This window comes from Akebia trifoliata, chromosome 5 (genome assembly GCF_017979445.1).
Source record: "Akebia trifoliata isolate Shusen 1 chromosome 5, ASM1797944v1, whole genome shotgun sequence".
In the NCBI taxonomy this organism is placed as follows: Eukaryota; Viridiplantae; Streptophyta; class Magnoliopsida; order Ranunculales; family Lardizabalaceae; genus Akebia; species Akebia trifoliata.
The window spans coordinates 1,036,690-1,060,529 of NC_141379.1; the positions used below are offsets into that span (position 1 = coordinate 1,036,690).

General features: G+C 35.2%; 2 protein-coding genes across 2 annotated transcripts; both read right to left on the bottom strand.

Annotated features, from left to right (window-relative positions):
• Window positions 1–2,313: 2,313 nt before the first annotated feature.
• On the bottom strand, window positions 2,314–10,154 carry LOC147400811 (glycerophosphodiester phosphodiesterase GDPD2-like). Its single transcript, XM_086441840.1, has 8 exons — window positions 9,764–10,154; window positions 9,494–9,675; window positions 5,837–5,896; window positions 5,644–5,724; window positions 5,340–5,540; window positions 4,211–4,306; window positions 3,798–3,994; window positions 2,314–2,852 (listed from the first exon to the last, which is right to left on the bottom strand). Exons 1-8 carry the CDS (start codon window positions 9,858–9,860, stop codon window positions 2,612–2,614), a joined length of 1,155 nt encoding a protein of 384 aa, XP_086297966.1. The 5' UTR covers window positions 9,861–10,154; the 3' UTR covers window positions 2,314–2,611.
• A 5,742-nt stretch (window positions 10,155–15,896) lies between these two features.
• On the bottom strand, window positions 15,897–22,977 carry LOC147400812 (putative protein S-acyltransferase 7). Its single transcript, XM_086441841.1, has 5 exons — window positions 22,580–22,977; window positions 20,399–20,581; window positions 18,573–18,869; window positions 17,467–17,700; window positions 15,897–17,356 (listed from the first exon to the last, which is right to left on the bottom strand). The coding sequence occupies exons 1-5, from the start codon at window positions 22,655–22,657 to the stop codon at window positions 16,838–16,840; spliced, it is 1,311 nt and encodes a 436-aa protein (XP_086297967.1). The 5' UTR covers window positions 22,658–22,977; the 3' UTR covers window positions 15,897–16,837.
• Window positions 22,978–23,840: the final 863 nt, after the last annotated feature.

Below are 23,840 nucleotides of genomic sequence, written 5' to 3' on the forward strand. Positions count from 1 at the left end.
AAGGAGAAAAAGAGAACCGTCAAAGGCTGCAATTATTGTGTTTTTGAGTAAAAAAATGATTCTAAGTGCAAAAATGTCTTTACTCTTCTTTTAAGTTCTTATTATTGGGTTTTATTTTATTTTCTCTAATAATTCTTTTTTTCTATAAATTTTTTTTTGAGTTTCATTCCAATATTTTTATTTTATTAGGGTTGCCCTTCTTACAAGCATTTGAATATCATGGCTGACACATGGGTAAATGTCCCCACTTTTGTGTGTAGTTGTCAATGGTGAATATTTAGAATTATATATATATTGGGGTTGATGGGAGAATTGGGTTTTGATATGGAAACCCATACAAGTCATAATTTCAAGGAAAAAAAAACTTAGAAATAAAGATTGGGAGATGGGTTTCTTACTAGGGATGGGATTGTGTGCTTTCTTTAGTATGAAGGGGTTGTCAATGTTCATCCAATTATAATAATTTAAACTAATAAAGAGTGTTAGACATTGATTAATTAAGCTAAACATATTATAATCAGATGTTCGACTACATGAGTTATTCTAGATAAGGAGAAATCGAGATTATAATCAATCATATATTTATCATATACACTTTTTTTTTATTGGATTTTCAGAACTTCAAAAGACATTTGAAGTGGAGCATCAATTCTAAAAACTAAATTTTGACTGTCCAAGGCCGTGGAAATTTTGTATGTTCCCCAGACTCAATGGCTTACAGTCGTTGAATTTCTCCCATCCTCCATTAAGTTGATGGCTTCAGCCCATGAAAAAAAAAGATCTGACAATAAAAATTTTAATGCCTTGATCTATCGAAAGTCATTGAATTTTATGAAACTCAACGGTCTTGCCTGAGGATTATCTTCCCATCTCATCCATAAGTTTGATGCTCATCCTCAAATTAATTTCATTTGAGACCTTAATTTAATTTTTCCTAAATTTTTTATATCAAAATTTTTCTAAGAAATCATCATCATCAAAGTCTTATCTCAAAATTTTGGAGTCTACTTAAGAAATCATATTCTTTCATTCAGTTTTTCTAAAGTCATGCTTTTTGTTAATTTCATGATTCAAGTACCACAAAATTGAGTAAGGTACGTGACTTGAAAACAAGTAAACCAATATAAAATTATTATAAAGTTAGAGGAGAAGAGGAGTTCAAAGGTCACAATAGATTGTGAAGTTGACCAAAATATATTTTTATGTTGGAAACTCCTTTGGATTTCATTTGTTTCCTATAATATATAAGGTGGTTTCCTTTATTTTCAAGGTAATTTTGTCAAAATCCACCTGAAGCAAGACATGAGATTCAAAGAAGATAAATGTATCAATCAAACAACTAAAAATTATTAAACAGTTGCCCCTATTTTTTTCTTTCATTGGTAAGCAAGGTTTTTAGGGCACATTATTCATATTTCATACAATAGACGAGCGTGCCCGCTAAGTGATATTGACTTAGACCTAATAATTACTTAAGTAATCAACCTTTAATGTCATTTTATTTATTTATTTTTACTGTGGAATATCAAACCTATGCCTGCAAATGACGTTGGCTTGGTTAATTGTAAAATTTCACTTAAGCAGTTGGGTCCAGGTTAATTAATATCTCAGTATTTGGGCCTGAATCGTTACGCCTGTCTTCGTCATCAATTGGGCCTAATATTTTGTTACGTCGTTCGGCCGTGGGCCCTAACGTAGCTCAGTAATACCCAAAGTTTTGCCCATTTTCCATTTTTTTTCCTTCTTTCTAATGTTCTGATACTGTGCTTATGGGTATGGTTTGAGGGATTGGTCAATCATGATTTGGGGTGTTTAATCGAACTCAGGATCCATCGTCAATGATTTAAAAAAAAAAAAAAAACATATCTCTCAATATTGATTCCTTTAAATGGTCAATTACGAGCAAATAGAGCAGCGAGTGAAAATAGGCCTAAAAGAATGTGGATGGAGAAATTGAAAATAATTGGAACTCTTTGAAGAACAAAATATGTGATTCTAAACAGAGTGGAATGGAGGAATTGTATTGTATTTGTTTTTGAGGGTTTCTATTTTTTTTAGGGTTACTAAGAAGGGCATTATGTAATATTTTCTTTATGATGTTTTCTATTTTTGGGGGAGATAAAACACATTTTAGTAACCCCTAGATTGTAAAAACTTAAGGGTTTTCTTCTTCTAGGGTTTGAGAGAGAGGGAGAGGGGTGTACAAGGGTTTAAGGGATTGCGTTAAGGATTAAAACCTTGGTGTTTTTCTTGTATTATTCTCCTTTGATTTCTTAGTAAAAAAGATTGGTTCTAAGCTGAGACGTAGACACATTACCAAATCACGTAAATTTTTATTTTTTTCATTGTTTCACGGGAATAGGAATCATTTAGCCAACTCCAAAGTATGGCCACTTGAACTTTGATGAAGCTCTTTAGTGCTAGAAAAGGATGCCTCATCTATAACTACATATGAATTGAGCAGTTACAATGGAAGCAAGATCAATTACTGTACACTGATGCCCACTTGACAAGACTACCATCCACAATGTAAGTTTTGACTAAAAATAAGAAAATGTAGAGCTTTGTTCATGTTCCATTACTTCTTTGTTAAGTGGGAAATATTTTGGCCTTAATGTTGTATCAATTCAGGTATGAGTTTCAGTAGAAACGAGAGCTCGTGCTGTGAGAACCTAGGCCTCATTCTCACCCTCATCTGCCCTTCCTCTTCATACGTGGTGCACGCTTCTTCTTCACCCTTCTTGACTGGTTTGGTAAAATCAGAAACTACTTCAGTGATCTCTCGAACAAGATCGACAATAACCCCATCAATGCCCATTAGTTGTTGCATGTAAACTGCTTCTGGCACATTACTGAAAAAACACAAGAAGCAAAAAAATTACTGTCATATTTTTAAAATATTTAGAAGATAGTGGATATTTCCTATACGATAATTTAATTATGTGTAATGATTTTCTGACGCCCCCTCTGACACACACCCCCATCACAAAACCTTAGGTCATTTGCCTCGAGATAAGCATAAGCATAAACCTTTTTCTTATGTATCCCGAGGTAAATGATCTACGGTTCTGTGATGTGGGTGTAGGGTGTGTATGTCAGAGGGGAGCGTCATATTATCACAACTGATAAATTTGGGAGTCCGACTCAAAACCAATTGGCAATGAGTGTCCGATGTGGGACTAAACTCAACACGTCCCTGCACGTGTGGGCCGTACTAGGCCAAAGCATGTGAAGATATGTACTAGATGATGTAGAAGAGAGAAAGACCCACTCTGATACTATGGGGGTCCAATTCAAAATCAATTGACAATGAGTGCAGAGGCCCAGGAGCTTATAAGGAGAGAGACAAGGCAATGAGTGTCTGACGTGAGACTAAACTAAACACATTTATTAAAATTTACTTTATATCCATTTCATGAACATATATTTGAAATTGAAAAAGAAATGTATAGTAATAAATTTAAACAAATGGAAGTATAGTTGGTAAAAGATTTCCATTACCAAACATGGATATCATAGCATGGTAATTTTGACTACTACTTGTTTGCTAAATCACTCCAAATATAATATAATAACAAGAAATACACCCATATCATTGAAAAACTTGCTGTTTGGTCAAGCGTTTGACGAGTTTTCCCAACCCGAAGATTGGGTTAACTTTGACTCAGCTGCCTTCATTTGACTTTAATTAGTCTTGCAAAATTTATTGAGTCAAAATCAAAATATGGTCACCTTTTATTTCCTAAGCATGATGCAATAAAACAAAGAAAAGTTGCAATAGAGAAGAGGAGGTTTACTTCAACTGGCCATAGGTCATGAGTGCAAGATTATATTCTTTGATTCTTGTTATAGTTCCTGGATTTCTGAAGATGGCTTTGACTTCAGATACAATCCCTTGTAACCCGTTCGACAAGCACAAGTTTATGGCCTCATCTAAGGAGTTCCTTCTCACATCTGAGAAAACTTCGGATCCTCCATTTGTTAGAAAAAACACCTGTTTTAAATCAGTATCAATTAACAAGCAACCATATATATTAATCAAAAGCACACTTATATATCCCTCTGAAATGGTTCTTTGGGTGACTTGAAGAAATGAACAAAAGAATTTCCCTCTCTACATGGACTGTCGATAAAGATATTAAATTAATATTTCAAAATCAGGAAAAGAGAGAGAATATAATGGAAATACAATTACATAAATAGCACTCACTGGGTAAGTTTTCTGCAATTTCCTGATCAGCTCTGCTGCACTAGGTTGGAAAGTCGAGAAGATGATCGGTCTTTCTTTGGCATACTCAAACACCAACTGCCCAATGAATGAAATATTACGATATAGAATATTTTAAAACATATCAGCTGATGCAGTCGACAAATTTATTCTAACTATCAATGAATTTCTAGAATTTTAGAATATTACTGAATGAATTTTTATTGATTCTTAGAATACAATTACATGGCCCTTGAGAAAGCCTAACTAAAGATAAATTCTAACTCTAACTTGTCTCATCCTAATCTATGCGAATTCTATGAAACTATCCTAACTTTTCATGAGAACATTATAATGTATCACATTACACCTTACCTGCCCAGGAAACATGATGAATCCAATTGTGTTGAAGAGAAGTAAATAGCTTAACTCAGATAGGCCAAGACTAATCTACGCCAAACAGGAATCAGTCTGATATTTGATTAAAAAAATGATCAAATGTGATCTAAAATGGACTCAATGAACTATTGGACCTTGAAAAGGATTCAATGTAAGCTCCGTAAGGGATTGAAATTGGTCAAAGAGGCTTAAGGCTACTTCACTCATGAGCAATAGTATATATTTTCTCCACCAAGTGGATGAGGGACTTAAACACATGGGCTAGTGAGTTGGGCTTTCGGCTTGGGAACTGGTTTTTAGTATATGAGAATGTGATAGTAGGCTAAGTATTAGCAAAATCGTTGGTTTTAGAGTAAATGAACAAGTGATTTAATCACATGATTTTTTTTTTTAATATTATTTATAAAATAAATAATCACATGGGCTTGGGTAATGATTTTTTCCCCTACTAATCTCATCCTAAGCTATATGAAACATGGTTTTAAATCTCGTCCAAGACCAAGACAACTCATCCGAGTAGTCTTGGTGTCGTCCACCAACGAGACCAGTTGACAAGTTGTCTCAAAGACATGGTTTGTTCTAATTCTAAGGCTTTTTTTTTTTTTTAAATCTCGTCTCGTCCACAGACGACTTGGTCTCGTTCATGGATGAGACGAGATGTCAAAACAAGTTTAAAAACCATGATATGAAATATGAATCCTAATCAATTGGAGTGCATGACTTTCAAACATACCTTCAAGATTATTTGAAGAAAATGGATCAGCTCTTCCTCTTGATAGACAATGTGATCATCAAACTTCAATTCAATATTGAAGCCCAAAGAAGAGTCGACTTTCTGGAATGCTTCTCCCAATGTGCAGAAGGGATCATCATTTTCAACCTTCCAGTTAAAAATCCTCCCATCCTTAGCTTTTCTTAAAAGAGGTTTCCCCTCCTAAATTCAAGAACATAATGCAAAGGAATCAAAATTTGAATCTACTGATAAATTTCATGAAAACACATAAAAAGACAATTTTTTTAGGAAAAAAAAAAAATACATTTTCAGGCTCTCTCTGGGGTCCATAGCTAAGTAATTCAGCTAAAGTAAGCTCTGTAACTCTCTTTTCAACTATGGTACCCTGAAAAATCAAATTACAAGCAAATGGTTTATGAGCATTAACCACACCCCCAAAAAAAAAACACTCTACTTATATACATTTGATAATCAACAATGAGAGAGGAGAGACTTACATTTTCCTCAGTGAGAATGAAGTTATCATGGAAAATGACTGCGCAGTCATCTTTCGTCACCTACAAAAATTACATTTTTGTTTACAGTCTCTCCTAAGGTTCTCCCTCTACAGCTCTACCTATTATTATTGTTTTTTTATGATCAACCAAACCACAGAAAAAACCGACAAAAGTAAACAAATCAGTATCATTGAAGGAAACTTGGCAAATAGAAATCAAAAGCCTTTTTGATGACTATACTAGAATGACTATTTCCAGAGCCCATTGAGCTTCTTCAAGAGCCAAAAAACTTTTGTCAACTAGGTAGAAGAAGGATTTGGGCTTTTGATGAAATAAAATGCAAGGAATAATCTCTAAATGAATAAATGGCTGTAGAAGAAGCCCAAGGGCCTAACTCATCTTCACAAAACTGACTTGAAAGGTGAGGATTGCCCAGATTTATATATAGCCCAAGGTCATGACTCTCAGGGGATATAAGACTATCGCTCACACATTTAGAAGCCCATGAGCCAACTCATCCTCACAAAATCGGCTGATAAGGGTGAGGATTGCCCCAGTTTATATATATCCCAAGGTCATGATACCCAGATGATATGGTACTACCGGTCACACATGTAGAAGCCCATAGGCCTAACTCATCCTCACAAAACCGGCTTGTAAGGTGAGGACTACCCAGGTGTATATATAGCCCAAGGTCACACGATACCCAGGCAATTGCTCACAATGGGTATTTATATTACTAATCATTATAGATAAGTTTGCATGTACAATGGGTATTTATATTACTAATCATTATAGATAAGTTTGCATGTAAGTCGTATTATACACTGAAATGGGTGTTTAACGCTTTTACCAATACAGGCGAGCACTTTCCTTCTTGAAATTACTGCCGAGATACATTTTTAAAATACTTACCAAAAGAGTAAATAAGAATGCTCCCCCCCAACTTTATGTTTAAACTTAATATAATCAAGGTCATTTTGAGCAAAAATCAAGAAAATTTGTTATCCTACGATCTCACAATCATGTTGGTGTTTTTTTTTTTCAAACTTACAAAAATATCATATTTACTATGTAATCTTTAATTAATAATTTAAATTACAAATAAGCCCTTCCGATACATGTGTGTTTACACATGCTACCTTCTAGTCAATTATATAATTGTAAAATAAGTTAATGGAGAAAAGGTTAAGACAAGATACTGTGATATAATGGTTTAATGCCAAGAAAAATAATAATAAAAACATAGAGAGTTAATTGAAGGTAACTAAAAAAAGGGGCTCTGTGCAAATATATAAATGGGGACCAACTAGTTGCACACCACCCATTACTAATTGCACTCCATCACTTAAAAATTCTCCTTGCACTCTATTTGAATGATTACACTTCAAAATTAATTAAAAAATATTGCATTTTTTTTTCTTTCTTCCTCAACCATGTTTGTAGAAGTTTTTGTTAGTTCAATAATTTTTGCAAGGAATACTTAGTACTTTTTAAACCATGTTTTCATTCTAAAGAGAACGTGAGCGAAATCAATCATGAGAAAATAAAGCACGGGTAGAGAATACAAAGCTGCAGAGAGATGTATAAACTTTAAACCCTTATAGGTTACTTATTAAAAGGCAATTAGTAGCTTGTAAAAAATAAGAATTTTTTTTAAGGTTGGTGTGCAACCAACGATTAGTGGTGTGCAAGTAGTCAATTCCTATATATATATATATATTATTAAAGATAAGCGTGCAGTGTCGTAGGTTGTAACTAGTGCAAGAACAGCTTGTAACGTGACAAAAGTGTTTCTACTTATAATGGGCTTCGCAAGGGATTTGCACTACTCTTCTACATTAGTTTTTGACAGATCAAGCACTCATATTAAAGGAAATCCGTATTAAACGTTACAAAAATACCCCCATCTTAACCTTCAAACCAATATTTTACCATTTTTTAAATTAAAATGAATAGACCTTCTGGGAAATTTTACCCAAAGGATGGTAACTTTCTTTTTTACTCTCTTGAATTTCATATAAATTAACCATTTTTTTTCCATCCAAAAAATACCCGTTTGGATGTTCAGAATTCTAAGTTAATAGTATTTTTGTACTTTTTTCTTTTTTTATAGATATAAAAAAGTAAATAAAAAAAAATATAAGTATATACTCTTTTGTGATAAACTATTTTAAAAGAGTTGTGATAAAATGACTCCCCCGAGTGGCATACTCAATCACCTCCCTTGATGGGACATGTGCAAAAATCATAGATCTCTATTTCTCAGGATACACAACTGCACATCCTCATGTATATGTGCAGTTGTGTATGCAATTGTATGTCCCAAGAAGTACAGATCCTACGATTCTAGCACGTCATGTCAGGGGAGTTGATTGAGTATGTCACGTGAGGGAGTCATTTAATCATTACCCATTTTAAAAACAGAGTTGTATGGACGAAATACTCTTTGCCCATTCTAGTAAAACTCTATTTTTTAAAAATATTTATCAAAACGTCGGCCAAATAATATCTGCCCATTCTGGAGAAACTTTATTTTTCAAAATATTTATCAAAACCTTCCTGTTCTAATTTTGATATTTATTTACTTTTACCAAAATGGTATCTTCCACATAGACATCAAACTGAATTTGCCTTTGTGCTCTACCTTTTTTTTTTCTCTATTCTAAAAACAGTATCTATTTAGCTGAAGTTACCATTACAACCATATTTTCATCCTTCAAAAGCCCCAAGTCCGGAAGTCCCCAACACCAACACTAAGTATAGTTATATTTTTTTTAATAATAATTTTGTATAAATAAAAAAAATCTTTTATTTACTATCAAGAAGGCTGAAAAAAATAAGAAGCGCAAATATAATCGTACAGTTGGTGCATATTTTGGTGAAAAGAAATGCCAAATAGGATACACTGACTCTTCTGGTAAATATTTTGTAAACATGACTGGACCACTTATTTAGTAACCAAAGTCGAGCTCTAATATGAAACACTAACACTTTCCTGATTAACATAGTGAGGAATAAGGCCGCTTACTAAGCCTCATCCACTGTCAAGAACACTTCGAGATGCGTATAAGAAGACCTCAAGAATTGTTACGGATATCGAGGTATTTTTGACGGTGGATGAGACTTAATAAGACCTTTTTTTCCTCACTTATGTTAGTAAGGCTAGTCGGACTCAATATCGAAGTCATCGATCGAACGGTTTGAACCCTGGAAAGACGTAGCTGAAGTATACGAAAGCCAGTATATTATAATTTCCCAAAAGCCAGAGTAAGCACCACGTGTCACACCTTTCTCTTTCCAAAACTACTGCTGTTTCGCGGTCGCGGCTAATAGAGAGAAAAATATACGAAAACACTAACCTCAACCACCGTTGGTTGATTCTCTCCATCAAATCGACGGTTGAGATGTTAGGGAATCCTACAAAACTGTATCCCAAGAAAAAAATACTAATCGCTAGAAGATAATCATTAATCTCTATGTTTTTTCCTCTTATCTCAACCGCGAGATCCTCAATCCAGAAATGTCCAAAATGTAAGATTAAGAAGTCTGCACGCGGCGGCCCTCAGCCCCATCCGGGTCCTTGTCAGACCGAATTACGGGAAAAACTCGACCGGTCGAGAAAAACGAACCGAGAGAGAGAAAGAAAGAGCGAACCTGAACATCAAACTCAACGAAATCGACGGATGACTTTCCAGCAGAATTGAAGGAGAGAATGGTGTTCTCCTTGATCGCCTTCATTCTCTGATCTGACGATTGCAACAAGTTCATACCGTTACCTCTGTGTCCAAACACCAGAAACTTCGACGATTCGAACGATTCTCGAACGATATCGATACCTTCAAAAAACACAAAAGAAATTTAAAAAAATTCAGACGGAAACCTAGATAACGGTCCAGAATGCCAAACGTCTGACTCGACAATTACCTTTAGAGAAAAAGCCGGAATATAACGCCGACGTAACATTTTCCGGCACCTGATCGAGATTTGGCACGTCGGAGACCTGTACGGTTTTAAGAGCCATTGGAGGAAGAAAACCAGACAGAAAGGACACAACAGGGAATTTTAGATTTGTTTGAGAGAAGAAGAGCTTAGGGGTATTTAAAAAGGACGTCGATGGGGAGAGAAGTGACGGAAGAGAACCGTGAACTTAACGGAGATTTATTCGAGCTACTTTTCTCCAGAAATTCAAAGAATCACTTTCTATGCTAAGAAACGCAGCTTATTCCGTTTAAGTTAGTGGTAAACGGCAACGTTAATCACGACGTCCCTTCCCGTTAATTAGGTTCTCGTGCCTTTCTTACTTATCGAGAGGGGAAAAATATTGACTAGTTTGTGTGTCTCTTGCCGTTATTCGACTTAATTCTGGTATTATGACACGTGTTCCGCGTGGAGCCTATTTCGTTTGCCGCTCATTTCTTCCTATATTTCGTTTGATTTCTCGTTAATTTCTCTGCTTGAGATATATCATATTTATCGGGGTGCAAGCAACACCCCCGTGTCCATGATAAAATTAGGTGGCACACCTGTCTTGATAGTAAATGTAACAGAAAAAATAGATTAATTGGAGGATCATAACCATATAAAATTTCCCATATTTGGAAAATGTTTGATTGCCTTAAAAGTAGAAAATGTATATGGTTGGGCTGGCATGTTTTGGACTTAAATTGGGCCTAAATTTGGATTTGAACTCCATCAAACAACCATATATTGGGCCGCTCCTTTGATGTGGGCTTGTCAATGGATTGGATTGGGGTTGATTTGGGACCTTCATCTTCTCATCTTTACTATTACAACAACTGAAGGTGGATTAAATGTGGTTCGACACCAAAATTTGAATTCCACAAATACCCCAACCTTCACACTTAAAACTTAATACAATCAAGGTTATTTTGGTCAAAAATCAACAAAATTACAATCCCATGAACCTATGATCACGATAGTTTTTAAAATTACAAATATATCATTTTTTATATTATAATTTAGATTCCCTTAATATTTTAAATCATAAGGCCCTCACGATACATGTGCAAAACATATGCATTTTCACATGCGTTTTACAAATATATCATTTTCAACCTTATATTCAATTGTTTTGAACTTTGTCTTAATCTATAATCCTTATTTTTCTATCCCAAATTCTATTTCTCCAAAAAATTATGTTGTGTTCTTGAGATTTGAAGCTTGAACTAAATAGACTCTTAAGGTTGAAGATGAGGGAAATAAATTACATCTAAAGGATTAAAGATGATTGATTTTTGAAAAAAAAGAGAGGGGGGGGGGGGGGGGGGTTGACTATATAGATTGAAGATGATGGCATTTAGATTATTTTTTTTATTAGTCAATGAGATAATATCAAGATTCCCCCAAACGTGGTAGGTATTTCTAACGTTACTGATTTTCTGACTCAAAAATTTTCACTTGACCTATACTTAGTAGATGGGAAAGGGCACATAACCGTTGATCTTTTTCTTTGTGGAGACTGAAGAAAAAAGATCTATGGTTTTGTGCCCTTGCCACATCAGCTACACATACCGAGTGAAAATTTTTGAGTCAGAAAACCATGCCACTATTTCTCAATCAACACAAAAAAAAAATAATACCATTTGTAAAGAAATAAAAAGTTAAGTAGGAAGGATGGCGTACCTAAATTTCATTTGTTTTTCTTGTCTTTGTTTAGGTTTCAAAGACAAACATGCCTATCCTTTCCTTTTGGCATCATGAAGAACATTAAAAATTAGAAGCACAACATACATGCATGTGGTGGGACACAATTGAGAGACGTTGAAGTCACCATCTTACCTAATATTATATTAATAATTAGGGTGAATTATCATTTCGTGAGCTGAAAATGAGTTATTTACATTTTAATTACCAAAATGTGAATGATCACGTTTTCATTAAAAAAAATTCGGAGCAATAATGAATTCTGTGATTTTAAAGTGACTATTTCCAATTATTCACTTTAAACCTGTGAAATAGTCACTTTAAAAACCTACGAATTTGTTATCATTTACGTTTTGGTAATTAAAATGAACAGTAAGTCAAAATCGTAAATTTGTCAAAAGTTGATCACTTTTTTCATAAATATCCTTATTAATTAACAAGATAAAAAACTTTGAGTTCCAATCTTGAGTCTTGAAAAACAAAGGATGTATCAAACACATAACTACAATAAGGAACAACAATGTAACCTACATCGAATCATTGTGAGAAAACACACAAAAAATTACGGAATGGTTTTTGTGCGATTCATCACTCAAATCGAATATGTTTCTAGACTCTCAGAGTAAATTTAGTAAAGTAATTTCTTATATATTTACAATTTCAGTTATTCTCTTCTAATATCAAATAACCTCCCATTTTCTTATGTCCTTACATTACATTTGCTAATAATAATATAATAGTTAAAATATTCAATCAAATGTACTAAATATAATCAAACCATTGATGAAGTACTAGATATGACGTTAGATTGATAGGTGTGCTTATGTTAAAGAGGATAGGTAAAATGTCACATTGATTAACCTCGTATTTCATTTTTCGATTGCTAGTTGTAGTCATGTTCATCACATAATTTCTTCTTCGAGAATTCTATTATCTTGTAAATTTAGTATTCAAGATTCCTCTTGATCTTGGGTGAGAGAGAGAGAGAGAGATTTATGAAATGACTTTCAACTCTGTTTTAGTGCTCTGACAAGAGATCGAGTGGATTCATCTTTCAACTAAAGGACTAAATTTTTTAATTTATGAGCAAATCTTAGTGATAAGAGTCATGATAAACATATGCGTTAAAACATACACGATTGATGTAGATCTTTTTTTTTTGGGATGCACAAGGAAAAAATATATACAGTTTTATGCCCTTGTCACGTCAATCACGTACAAATTGCATGTGTCAATGCATCGTTTTATCATTAGTCTAATGATAAATGATTGATTCAAATCTTTTTTATATTACATTCAGGTCAAATGTCATATGTTTAAAATTGGATTAAATGTAATTTATTGCACCTAAAATAAACACATACATCACCATTATTTAGTATTAATTTAGAGTCTGAAGTTCTTTTTTCGGAAGCCCCCTATACTCCTCCATCACATAATCGTAAATCTTTTATTTCAAGATACACAAGAAAAAGATTTATGATTCTGTAACTGCCATGTCAGAGAGTATATGAGGGGCATATGAAAAAAAAAGTGTCAGAATATCATTAGTCATTAATTTAACAATATTGGGAGCAGATCCTCTATAGTGTTTTGTTCCTGAAGTTTCCTGTAGTACTCTTCCAATAGTCGAGAGGCCCTCTTAAAAATAAAAACTAATACATTAAACCTACATAAATAATGATTTAGATTAGATTTGAAGAAAGAAAGTTGTAAAACCTTATTCTTAAGTCTAATCCATGACTTTTAAAATGAACGGTCAATAAACTCTGAAATTTCAACGTATTTACCAAGTGGTGTTCTTTCCAAATTATCTTTTTTTTTTTTTTATATATTTTATTTCAACTCACCATCACGGCGGGCTAACAATGTGATTGCATGTGACACGTCACCATGTCGAATGACAATATAGATAAATGGGGTCACATGTAAGGGAAATGATTACCTCTTGACACGTGTCAAAAAGTGAACAAAAGTTGGAGCACTTAACCCACTTGCAGTGATGATTGAAACCATTGGCACTATTCTTAGTGCGTTGCAGCTCGAGAACGTGGAAGACCCAATATTGTATTTGCAATCTTCATGCATTAGTGAATTTAAAAGCCAATCAAATCAGCTTATAATTACTTAAATGTGTATGGCGTGCGTGGTCAATGTGATAAAAGAAAGGCTACTTTTGACATACCCCCTTCATATTTTGGTAAATATTTGACACACCCTCTTATATTCCAAAAAGAAAAAAAAAAAACTGGTGATATATAATTTGATCTCAATCTTAAGATTTTATCTCCTATAAACTTCAAGATTAAAATAGGAATTTTAGAAATCTGCAATATGAAGGAATTTTGATTCTACAAAATGCTTAAGATGAGACTGAAAACCATTGCTCAATTTTTTTTTCTAAGCTACAATCGTTTGTTTTCATCATATGATGAGTCGAAATCCCATACGGTGTCTCGTTCCTATATTCCTTTAGAAAGGGTTGGTATGTATGTAAAATAATTTGATTAAAAATTAAACACATTGGACTGCGTGAACAGCTTGATTAGGAATCCAATGCGTTTTAAACTTCAATTAAAGCATGTCACGTAGGCACCTATCATATTTTTTTAGGAATGGGACACCATATTGGATCCTAGTCTTTAAAGATTGAGCACTAACCATCTCCCAAATTCATCTCTTTCTTCTTCTATTTTTTGGGTTTTTTTTGTTTATCATATAAAATAAAGTTTAGGGTTAGTGAAGTACTAATTGGGAATTGGGGGATTTTAGTTGTAAATCGCTGAGTCTTGCATCGAGTTAATTTAAACACCTTTTAATGATGAAGTTAATATTTACAACTATACCAGTGATAACTGACACTCTAAAATGTGACGCGCTCACTGACATGGAACCATAGATCTTTTCCTTGTGTATCTCGAAGAAAAAGATCTATGGTTCTATGTACTGCCACGTCAGAGAGTGTACAAAGAATGTTAGTTTATCACGACTATGTATATAAGGAAAAGTATCTCAGGTCTATGTCAGAGAGCATAGACCTTGTCTGATTGGGTTATCATTAGGGCGATCCATCCACTGAATGGTGGGTGTCGCACTCCTGTGCAGGTGCACCACATTACAATCCTAAAGAGATGTTGGGGCTTAACTTTTCAAAGGAGAGCCCCATTGGTGTATTGGTTAGATTCATATCAAATGTTATCAGAGTCAATACCACATCTCTGTTTCAAACCTCGGAATGTGGGGTTCCATTAGAACCTAAAGAAAATGAAACATAGTGAAAGCTGACACAATATGGACAGAACACGTTGCCAAGCTGCGGTGGATGCCCATTGTCTAGGGTGGTGGTGTGGAACGACCCCAAGATAGTAGGGTTTAACTTAGTGCACCATTATCATCATCTAGGACTACTTGGGGGGCCCAAAAAAGAGGGGAACCACAAATGTATGTCTCTTAGTGTGGTGGTGTGGAACCATGTTTTTAAGGCACGTGAAGCTTACGCCTTGAGATGCGTCTTGTAATGAGGCTCATTAAAAACTGCTGGAGGCACTAGTCAATCAGTCCAGCGCCTTGTCTCACACTTCGACATCTGAAAACATTGGTGTTGAAGTTGATTGCGCACTCTAGCTGTTGGAGTTGAGGATTTTTCATCATGGCCAATGAGTATAAGCATTTAAGTAAAGGCCAATATGAAGAATGCTAGGACAATAAATCACTAATCAGAATGATTTTTGGTGTGCTAGGTCCATCTAAGGTGGGAAATAATTTCATTAAAGAATATTCAATTACACCAAGTTATAAAATCGCCATCATCTTCAAAACCTTATCCTAAAGGTTTGGGATCGGCTTTAGGGGTAAAATAGCTCATGAAAATACAAAATCCAACTGTCGGGATTTATACATATTCCGATAATATATATCCCATTAATATTTATCTCAAATATAATTCCTGACTATTGAATTCGTATTTGAGTCGTGATTTTCTGACTTAAAGTTTTTCACTCAGCTGATGTGGCAAGTGCACAGAACCATTGATCTTTTTCTTCGTGATACACAAGGAGAAGATCAACGGTTATGTGCCTTGACACGTCAGCCGAGTACAGATCGAGTCAGAAAATCATTAGCGTTCCTATTTTACATCATCAGGATCGCGTGTTTTTTCATGTGTCACCAGATCCATACCCTATTAAAATTAAATTATTTCCACTTTCACCATCTCAATCGATATTCTTTTTGACTTTTTCCCTCTCCATAGCACGAGTATACATAAAAACAATCTAATGTCATCCATCTCATACACACTTTTGATGATCATTGTGAGCACACAGACAGTTTGTTTTCCAATGGGACATGTTTTTCAAAAGGTGCCTTTATATACCTTCAGAATGGATAAGTATACACTCACAACCAAACAAACATTTCAATTACCATCGAAACATCAATAATTCTGTGATGTAGATAAAATTACAATCATGGTTGTCGAAACAAGTAGAAAATTTCAAACATTAAAAAGCACAATTTCTATCGATTTACTTGAATAGAAACCGACATACAAGTAAAATTTCTAGTCATTTGAGTTGCTTTTGGCATGCAGTGTGGCCTGGTTACATTCCTTTGAAAGCTTTATGAGGTTGAAGGAGCACTTTGTGTTCTAAGATGAATCTCTCGAGCTTCGCCACCACCTTATGCATGTCAGGTTTGTACTTGTTTGAGATACAATTAAGAGCAAGCATAGAGATTGTGTATGTGGATGATCTCTTCCATGAGCCCCTTAACATGGGAGGATAGGCCGATAGGGTCCAAACATTGCGAAGTGAAACTCCCAAATGGTCTCTTTTGGGCATTCTCCTAAACATCAAAACAAAGATCATCACCAACGCTGTCTCCATAAACAAGAGCTTGATGGACATCTCATTGTTTTCCTACATATAATTACAGTATCCAGGTAACATTAGGTCAGGTGAACCCTCAGGAAATAAGTAATATGGTTCCAAATGATCTTAACAAAAAAAGTTCACAATCCTGTACACCCAAAACCCAAAAACTGGAAACCACACCAAAAAAAAAAAAAAAAAGACGCAGCCGGAGGCCAGAACCAATTGATTCAATATTTTCACAAATGCAGCACAAAATAAGACTGAAAAAGAAAATTCCCCATAATTGGAACGCAACACCTCCTCAACCTTGCAAAACCACCCGATACATCAGTACTTAGTTATAACGTGGAAGATGGGAAATAAAATGTAGGAACCAACCAACCACTCCACACCCATTGCAGCCTTTCTTCCCCTCCATTTTTTTTTTTGGTTCTTTTTACAGCCTTTACTCAATCCAACATTATCGATTCCCATCCGTTGTGCCATCACTGCCAAGCTGATTTGATTCCCCAACACGAGCAGCAGCTAGGGCAAGAACATCAGGCGACATTTCCCAGCTCCCGCTTGTCCTGCCCCAACTAGAGCGTCTGTGATGTACTCCAGCATGCTCCTTTGCCTCAATAGGAATGTCCCGGTTTAAATTTGGGGGCACGTTGCCGAACCCAACATCCTTGTTGTCCAGACCATCATCATTTCTCTGCGAGCCTTCAAAATCACCTAGCACGCCTCCCGCCTCTCCCTCCCATACTGGTTTCCTACCGATTTCTATGTCTACCACGGCTTTTCCCATGTTTGGACTCATAAAACCACCAGTTACCACACGAGGCGGTAATGCAGGCTCCAGTGGCACCCTTGACCTGAAGTTGTTCTTGGATGGAGGAATGCTGACGCAGAATACCTCCTTGAAGTTCTCTATCACTCCTTTGTTAAATGGGTTGGCTCTCCGATCATATCGGTATCTAAAATTCTCATAAGTAGTCTGCCAGGGCACAAAAAAGGTAAAACCTGGAGTCAACAGCAAGAACATTTCCGGGGCCATGAATGGAATCATTATCCACAGAGTCCCTACTTGAGGAAACAAATTGTTACCTGGTTTGTACTGATGAGATACAAATGGAAGACGGTGAGGCCACCAACAAACCAAACTGATATGAAGGTGTAAATTATCAACACAATGGAGGCCGGGGTCTTGGTCATTGCCTTCCAGACCGATGTATGCTCAGCATCCATGATCCTCTTAATGTACACCCAGCAGAGCACGAATACATATATGCAGAGAAGAGTTGTAGAGAAGACAAACATAAAGAAGAACCGGTAATTTCTCTGCACCCACAATCATTATGTTGTACAGATTCTGAGATACAATCAGCATATATTCATGAAATCACTAAGCTACAAATGGAAGAGGTCGTGATGATTGTGCTAATGAGGATAACATTCATTAGACCTACTAAAATGCAACACTAAAACCAGCAATGTAAGGTCTAAAAACTTAACACTAATATATTTCCTCGCATCTGTATACATGACATATTGTGTCATATATACACATAATTCAGCACATCAATCACACTCAGAGGGCCCATGTCATGATCAATGCCACCATGTATTAACTACAACTTTCATCACCCATAGCACACTTTAAGAAACTTAATGCTCAAAATTCTTCTTTTTTTCAATATATTTAATGCAAAAAATACTCTTTCTAATTTGCAACTAACTGTCTTCCTTATAGATTCAAATATTTTCCACAAGCCATGTATACAAAATACACTGCATCTTGGGAAATCCAAAATTCAGCCTATGAATCATTCATTGAATCCACATTCGAACGGAAATTTGTATTGGCCATAGCCCAAATACTGCACTCAGCTGATGATCCTAACCATCTAATTAGTAAAATTGTTTAGGACAACAGGGAAAAGATAATTCAAAAGGGAAAAAAATAAAATAAAAGGTTTGTTGACCACATTGTTCAAAATGTGACTGACCAGATGGTTAGCGTCGCCAGCTTGTGTGCAAACGTTGGATGATAACCAATCCAAGAGGATGATCATCAATTGGACACTCAGACATTATACAACGGCTGGAAGACAGTTAGGCCAAAGTTTGAAATTTTTGTATTTTGGTGCATGTCGAAATGGTGCTTCTTAGGGTACATATATATTATACACTTTAGTAAATGTAGTTCTTACCTGCCCAATACACTGCCCAACCCAAGGGCAGTGGTGGTCAAATCGTTGCACACAGTTATTACAGATTGAACAGTGAGAGCAGCGAGGAGGTCTATATAGCATGCAGGTATCACAGTACTTGATTTTCACAGTGATCCCATTGACAACAACATCTTTCGTGCGAGGCAAACGTAGTGGTGGAGTTTGGCCACCCGCACCATCGGCACTCCTATCATATCCTTCTGGCTCTGGAGGGTGTGCGTTACGAGGTATTATACCAGGATCTCTTCCCGAGGCAACCAGAAGAAGAGCTAAAATCTGAAAGCATAACACACCAATCATTTCTCACTTCAAAATTAAGTCTAAATCACAAAATTTTCTGATAATCTAATATTATAAGCTGTAACCAAAATATGGCAGCTGAAAATCAGAATTATTAGGCTATTATCGGTCTCATAATCAAGTTCAAATTTCACACAAAATCTGAAAATTTTCCTAAGCACATGGTCCAGTCAATTTCAGCCCATTCTAGAGCCCGCTGCAACAGTTCAAATGATTTACTTTTTGTATCATTACTATTTATAGCATTTTTTTGGATTAACCATTCATAGTAAAGTATTGTCTTGGTATTTGACCAAATTGGAGTTTTAGTTGTTGGTTAGCTAGAATTAGTAATTTGTGGCCTTATAGGAAAGGCTTCTATTTATTATGTTAAGTAGTCAATAAGTTTTGGAGTCGTTAGGATTTCTAATAGTTGCTTGATCAAGTTATCAATTTATCAGGATACTTAGCTGTTTGCAAGTTCTCATTATTTTTTCAAAAAAAACAAAAACAAAAACAAAAACCAGCCATTAAATCCTAAAACTCAAATTCATACTACCCTTTTCAGCCCCGAAAACAGTCTCACAACTTCAATCTTCTAGACCCTGCTTCATTAAAAATCAACCCACCATAAACCCTAATCCCTATTTTCCACCCCATTGAAACCTGAATTTCAACACCTTTCAACCCTTGTTTGAACCTAATGGTATATATCATTTGTTTTATAGGTGCAATGTTATATATTATGGAATAGGATTATTGTGGATATAACCATAAAATATAAGAACTTGTATTGGACACCTCAAATTTTGAATTGCAAGGCCAAAGAAGGAAAAATTCATTCCTCTTTTAAAAAACTTGCCACACCACACAAGAAATCCAGATTGAATCATGACCTAACAATGAAGACAATTACATTAAACTCAGGAAAGAAATCAAACATGGATGACCTAATCCTTATAGCATCAGTTGCAACTTGGATAAACAGAGAAGCAATAAAAGTCCAATAAAGGCCTTTGCCTGACAGAATAAGAAAAACCAATCCAAACCATTCATCAACATACGATAATATTAGAGGTGCAGACACGCGTTACTGTCAAAAACTATAAGACCAGAAACCCAGGACATCAATAGTATGTATAGTTATACCATTGGAAGATCTATCACTTGATGCATCAGACATGGAAGAAAAAAGATGTGTAGGGAAAAAAAACAAAAAAACAGATGGAATAAAAGGTCAAAGTTGATAATTGAGTGACCAAGGGAATCCACACTATTTGGTTTCTTCTTTTGAAAATGATTTAGCAGCATAATAGGATAATCTCTACTGCCACTTAAATTTCCAGCTGCAACAAACCTCTACTCAAAAAATGCAATAGATCAAGCATCAACAAGTCCATTCCAAATTGTTGTGTTACAACATTTTATTTTAGATATATAAAAACTTACAGCACACAAAGTATCAAGCATGTACTAAAATGAAAAAAAGACATTATCTAAGAGTTTCAGATAAAAACCATACTCACATATAATGTAAATGCTACAGCAACCAAAATTGTTGATATTCCCAGCTGGTAAGAAAAGTCATTCATTAAATTTCTGGCAACAAACACACAGAAAATTGCAACTGGTGCAGCAATGAGGAATATAGTCATCCCCAGCGATCTCACATCCGGTCCAAATATAAGCCTCCCTTGAAAAAAAAATATCTGCATAATATAAAAGTAACTATTTAAATGATGAATGTCCAAACCAAAGTCATGAGAATATGCTTTGTGGCTAGCCAAAAGAAGACATTCAAGGGAATTGCTGTTTTTACTCCCTCCATATCAATTTTATTACTCTAGGTTTGCTTGAAAAAAATGTCTAGAGACCTGGATGAAACAGTATTTAATTGGACAACCTTCTAATACAATTTGTTAGGTTAGTAATCTTATTTGGGACTTAGAGATGTAACATTGGATCACATTAAGGATCTAGGTAGCTTGGTTTGTGATGGGCACCATTTATTCAATTGATCTCCTCAAGTTTTAAGAGAAACTAAATGCACTAAGCTTCTTAAGATTATCAATGAGAAATACTTGAATTTATACTTATCAAACAAGAGAGAGAGAGAGAGAGAGAAATAGTTGAGTAAACTCTCCAATTGGCAAACTTGGATGGAATCATGGAACACAAGACCTCATAATTGAAACACATGACTAGGTGAGAAGTAATTGATTTTCCAAGAGTTACATTAAAGGACAAGGGCCTAATTTGAGTAAAACTCCTTACAGGACGTGATGGAGATAAGCGACACAATATCAGACTTCCACAGTAGACAAGTGATACAATATCAGACTTCCACCCTTGCTGAATTTGCCCATACAATTACTCCTTTTGGGATGATGACGTCTTTTAGATCTTGTGGGACCATGCTTAAGGACTTTTACTTGAAACTAGGCCATTGTCCTTTAATGTAACCCTAGGAAAGACAATGCTTAAGGACTTTTACTTGAAATTAGACCCACCCCGTTCCTTTGGGTTGTCTGGAAGTTTTTTTAGATCTCCTTGATTTAATTGGTTGTGTCATTTGATTTAATTGGTTGTCATTGGTGGTACTATTTAGTCAATATCCCACGGACGGCACCAAGGATGTGGAGTGATTTTTTCATTGACCACAAATACCTCGAGATCACCAATGTCCCACATCCAAAGCTTATTGATGGTATTGTCTTAGTTGATGTTGTCAGGCACCAATGAGATAACTTCCAAAAATACTTTGATGGTTAGTTAAGAAAAAAGAATGATCCTCCAAAAGTCCTTCAACTAAGGCCCCTTGTCTCTATTTATGATTTTGCCCTTATCAAACCCTTATTAGGTAGTTTCCTTAGATTAAATTCCTCTCACAATCACATGTGATCTTAGGGAGTCATGGTTATCCTTTTTCGAGATTCTCACCATCAGTTATGCCTTTGGACCATTAACCCTGTTCAAGAAGACAGAACACACCAACAAGCATATTCTACAACACCGTATACATAAGTGGACCATCACGACAAATGGTCCACGAAGTACCATTTTTCTTCACCCTTGCTGAATTGCCTTGATCAATACAAATCTCGAGGTGACAATGTGACACATATCCAATCATGATTAATTGTTCATTTTTTGCCTATACAGAAGTGATAATAAAGCTAAGTAGAAGATTTCAAGTCAAAACTGTAATTCTAACTAAATAGGAACAATTGTTCACCAGATGGATAACCATCCTATTGCCTGCTAATTTTCCTCGAAAAAACAATTTGAGTATACACGAGGTATAGAGCAAGCTATCATTGACGGTGAACTAATAATGCAGAATTGTAATTGAAAAAAAAAAAAAACATTACAGGTGACTTTGCACCACAAAGCACATCAAAATTGAGTTTTTCTTGTGTCAAATATCATATAAAAAAGAAACCGAAAGGTTAATATCACCATAAGAATAGATCTTGGAGCCCTAATCTCAGTCGTATTCTTTATTTCAACCAAGAATTAAGGAATTTTCCAAAGAAACATCAAGTAAATCAAAAGAAACAATCATCATAAACCCTAAATTCCATCTCAAATCTAATAGACAAGAAATAATGCACAAAGTTATTCCTACAACACCCTAATTTTAAACAGAAACAGACGCCAGAGAAATGAAAGGAAACGAAACCCAAGAAATTGAAATCTCCACTTACATTGCTGCCCTTCCATGTCTGATAAACCATAGGCGGCGGAGGCCCATCGGAATTCTGAGGTGGAGGAACCACGTACATTCTCTCTGTCTCTAAAATCAGAGTTCGCGATCCCCAAATACAAAAGGAAAGATTAACAAAGCAAATAAAGACTTCTTTTTTAGGGTTTTGACTTGTCCGCCATTGAAATCAGCTATCGTGTGTCAGTTTCCGGCGACCTCTGACAATAATAAAAAACAATTACCGGCGAAAATGAAGAGTTAAAGTTAGGTTTTAATTGTGAATTATAAACCAATAATGTTCTTTTCCGACAACACACGAGAATGATAGAACCTGGTTCTTCCGTTCTTCTTCTTCTTCTTCTCGCTCTCTCGCTGTTATAGAAGCTTTACAGAAAGGTTTGCATGACGTGGCGTGTTCCCACTGGAGAGTAATTATTGGTCTGCCTTTTCAACAACGAAAATGACACTGTGGATTTAAATATTTTACTTGGAGAGCCACCAAGTTGGATCGATTCGCTGTTCTCATCAGCCATGCCTATAGTAGCCCTTGGTTGCTCTTATAATTACGAACCTACCCTTATGGGAAAATTCTTTAACAATCTCAAGATGTATAATATTCTCTACAAAGACCTTTTGGATGTGAAATTCTAATATGACTCCCCCCAAGCCAATTAATGAACAAAATAGGAGTTTTAGATCAGAGAATGTTTTTGCATTTGTTTTTTGATCTCTTCTTTTATTGGTGTTGATAGTTCAATAATGTTAGGGGACCAGTGAAAAATTGCTTGCGTAGTCGAGTAGTTAGGTGCGCCTGACCCTTAACTCGAGTCCAAAAGATTTTCAAAGGCTCCACAAATGTCGAGAACTTGTGACTAGGGATGGCAATGGATCAGTTGGGTATCCGATCAATACCCCTTCAATATCGATCCAAATTTTTTTAACATGTACCTGATCTGAACGAATTAGTGAATATGTGAACCGAATCCTATCATAACACATGCCTTATTTTCAAATGATTAATGTCCAAAAAAAATTTTAAAAAATATAAATTTAAAAAAATCTACTTTCAGACTATAAATATAGAGGGAAATCAAAAAGACTAAAAACATTTTATCTATATGAAATTAAGAACAAAAAAAAATATTAAGATATGTTTGGATCAGATTTATTTTAAACAGATTGGGGTAGATCTGAATCCGATCCAAAATTGTTCCAAATATAAGATTTCAATCCAAACCTAAATCTGATTTTTCATGTTTTTT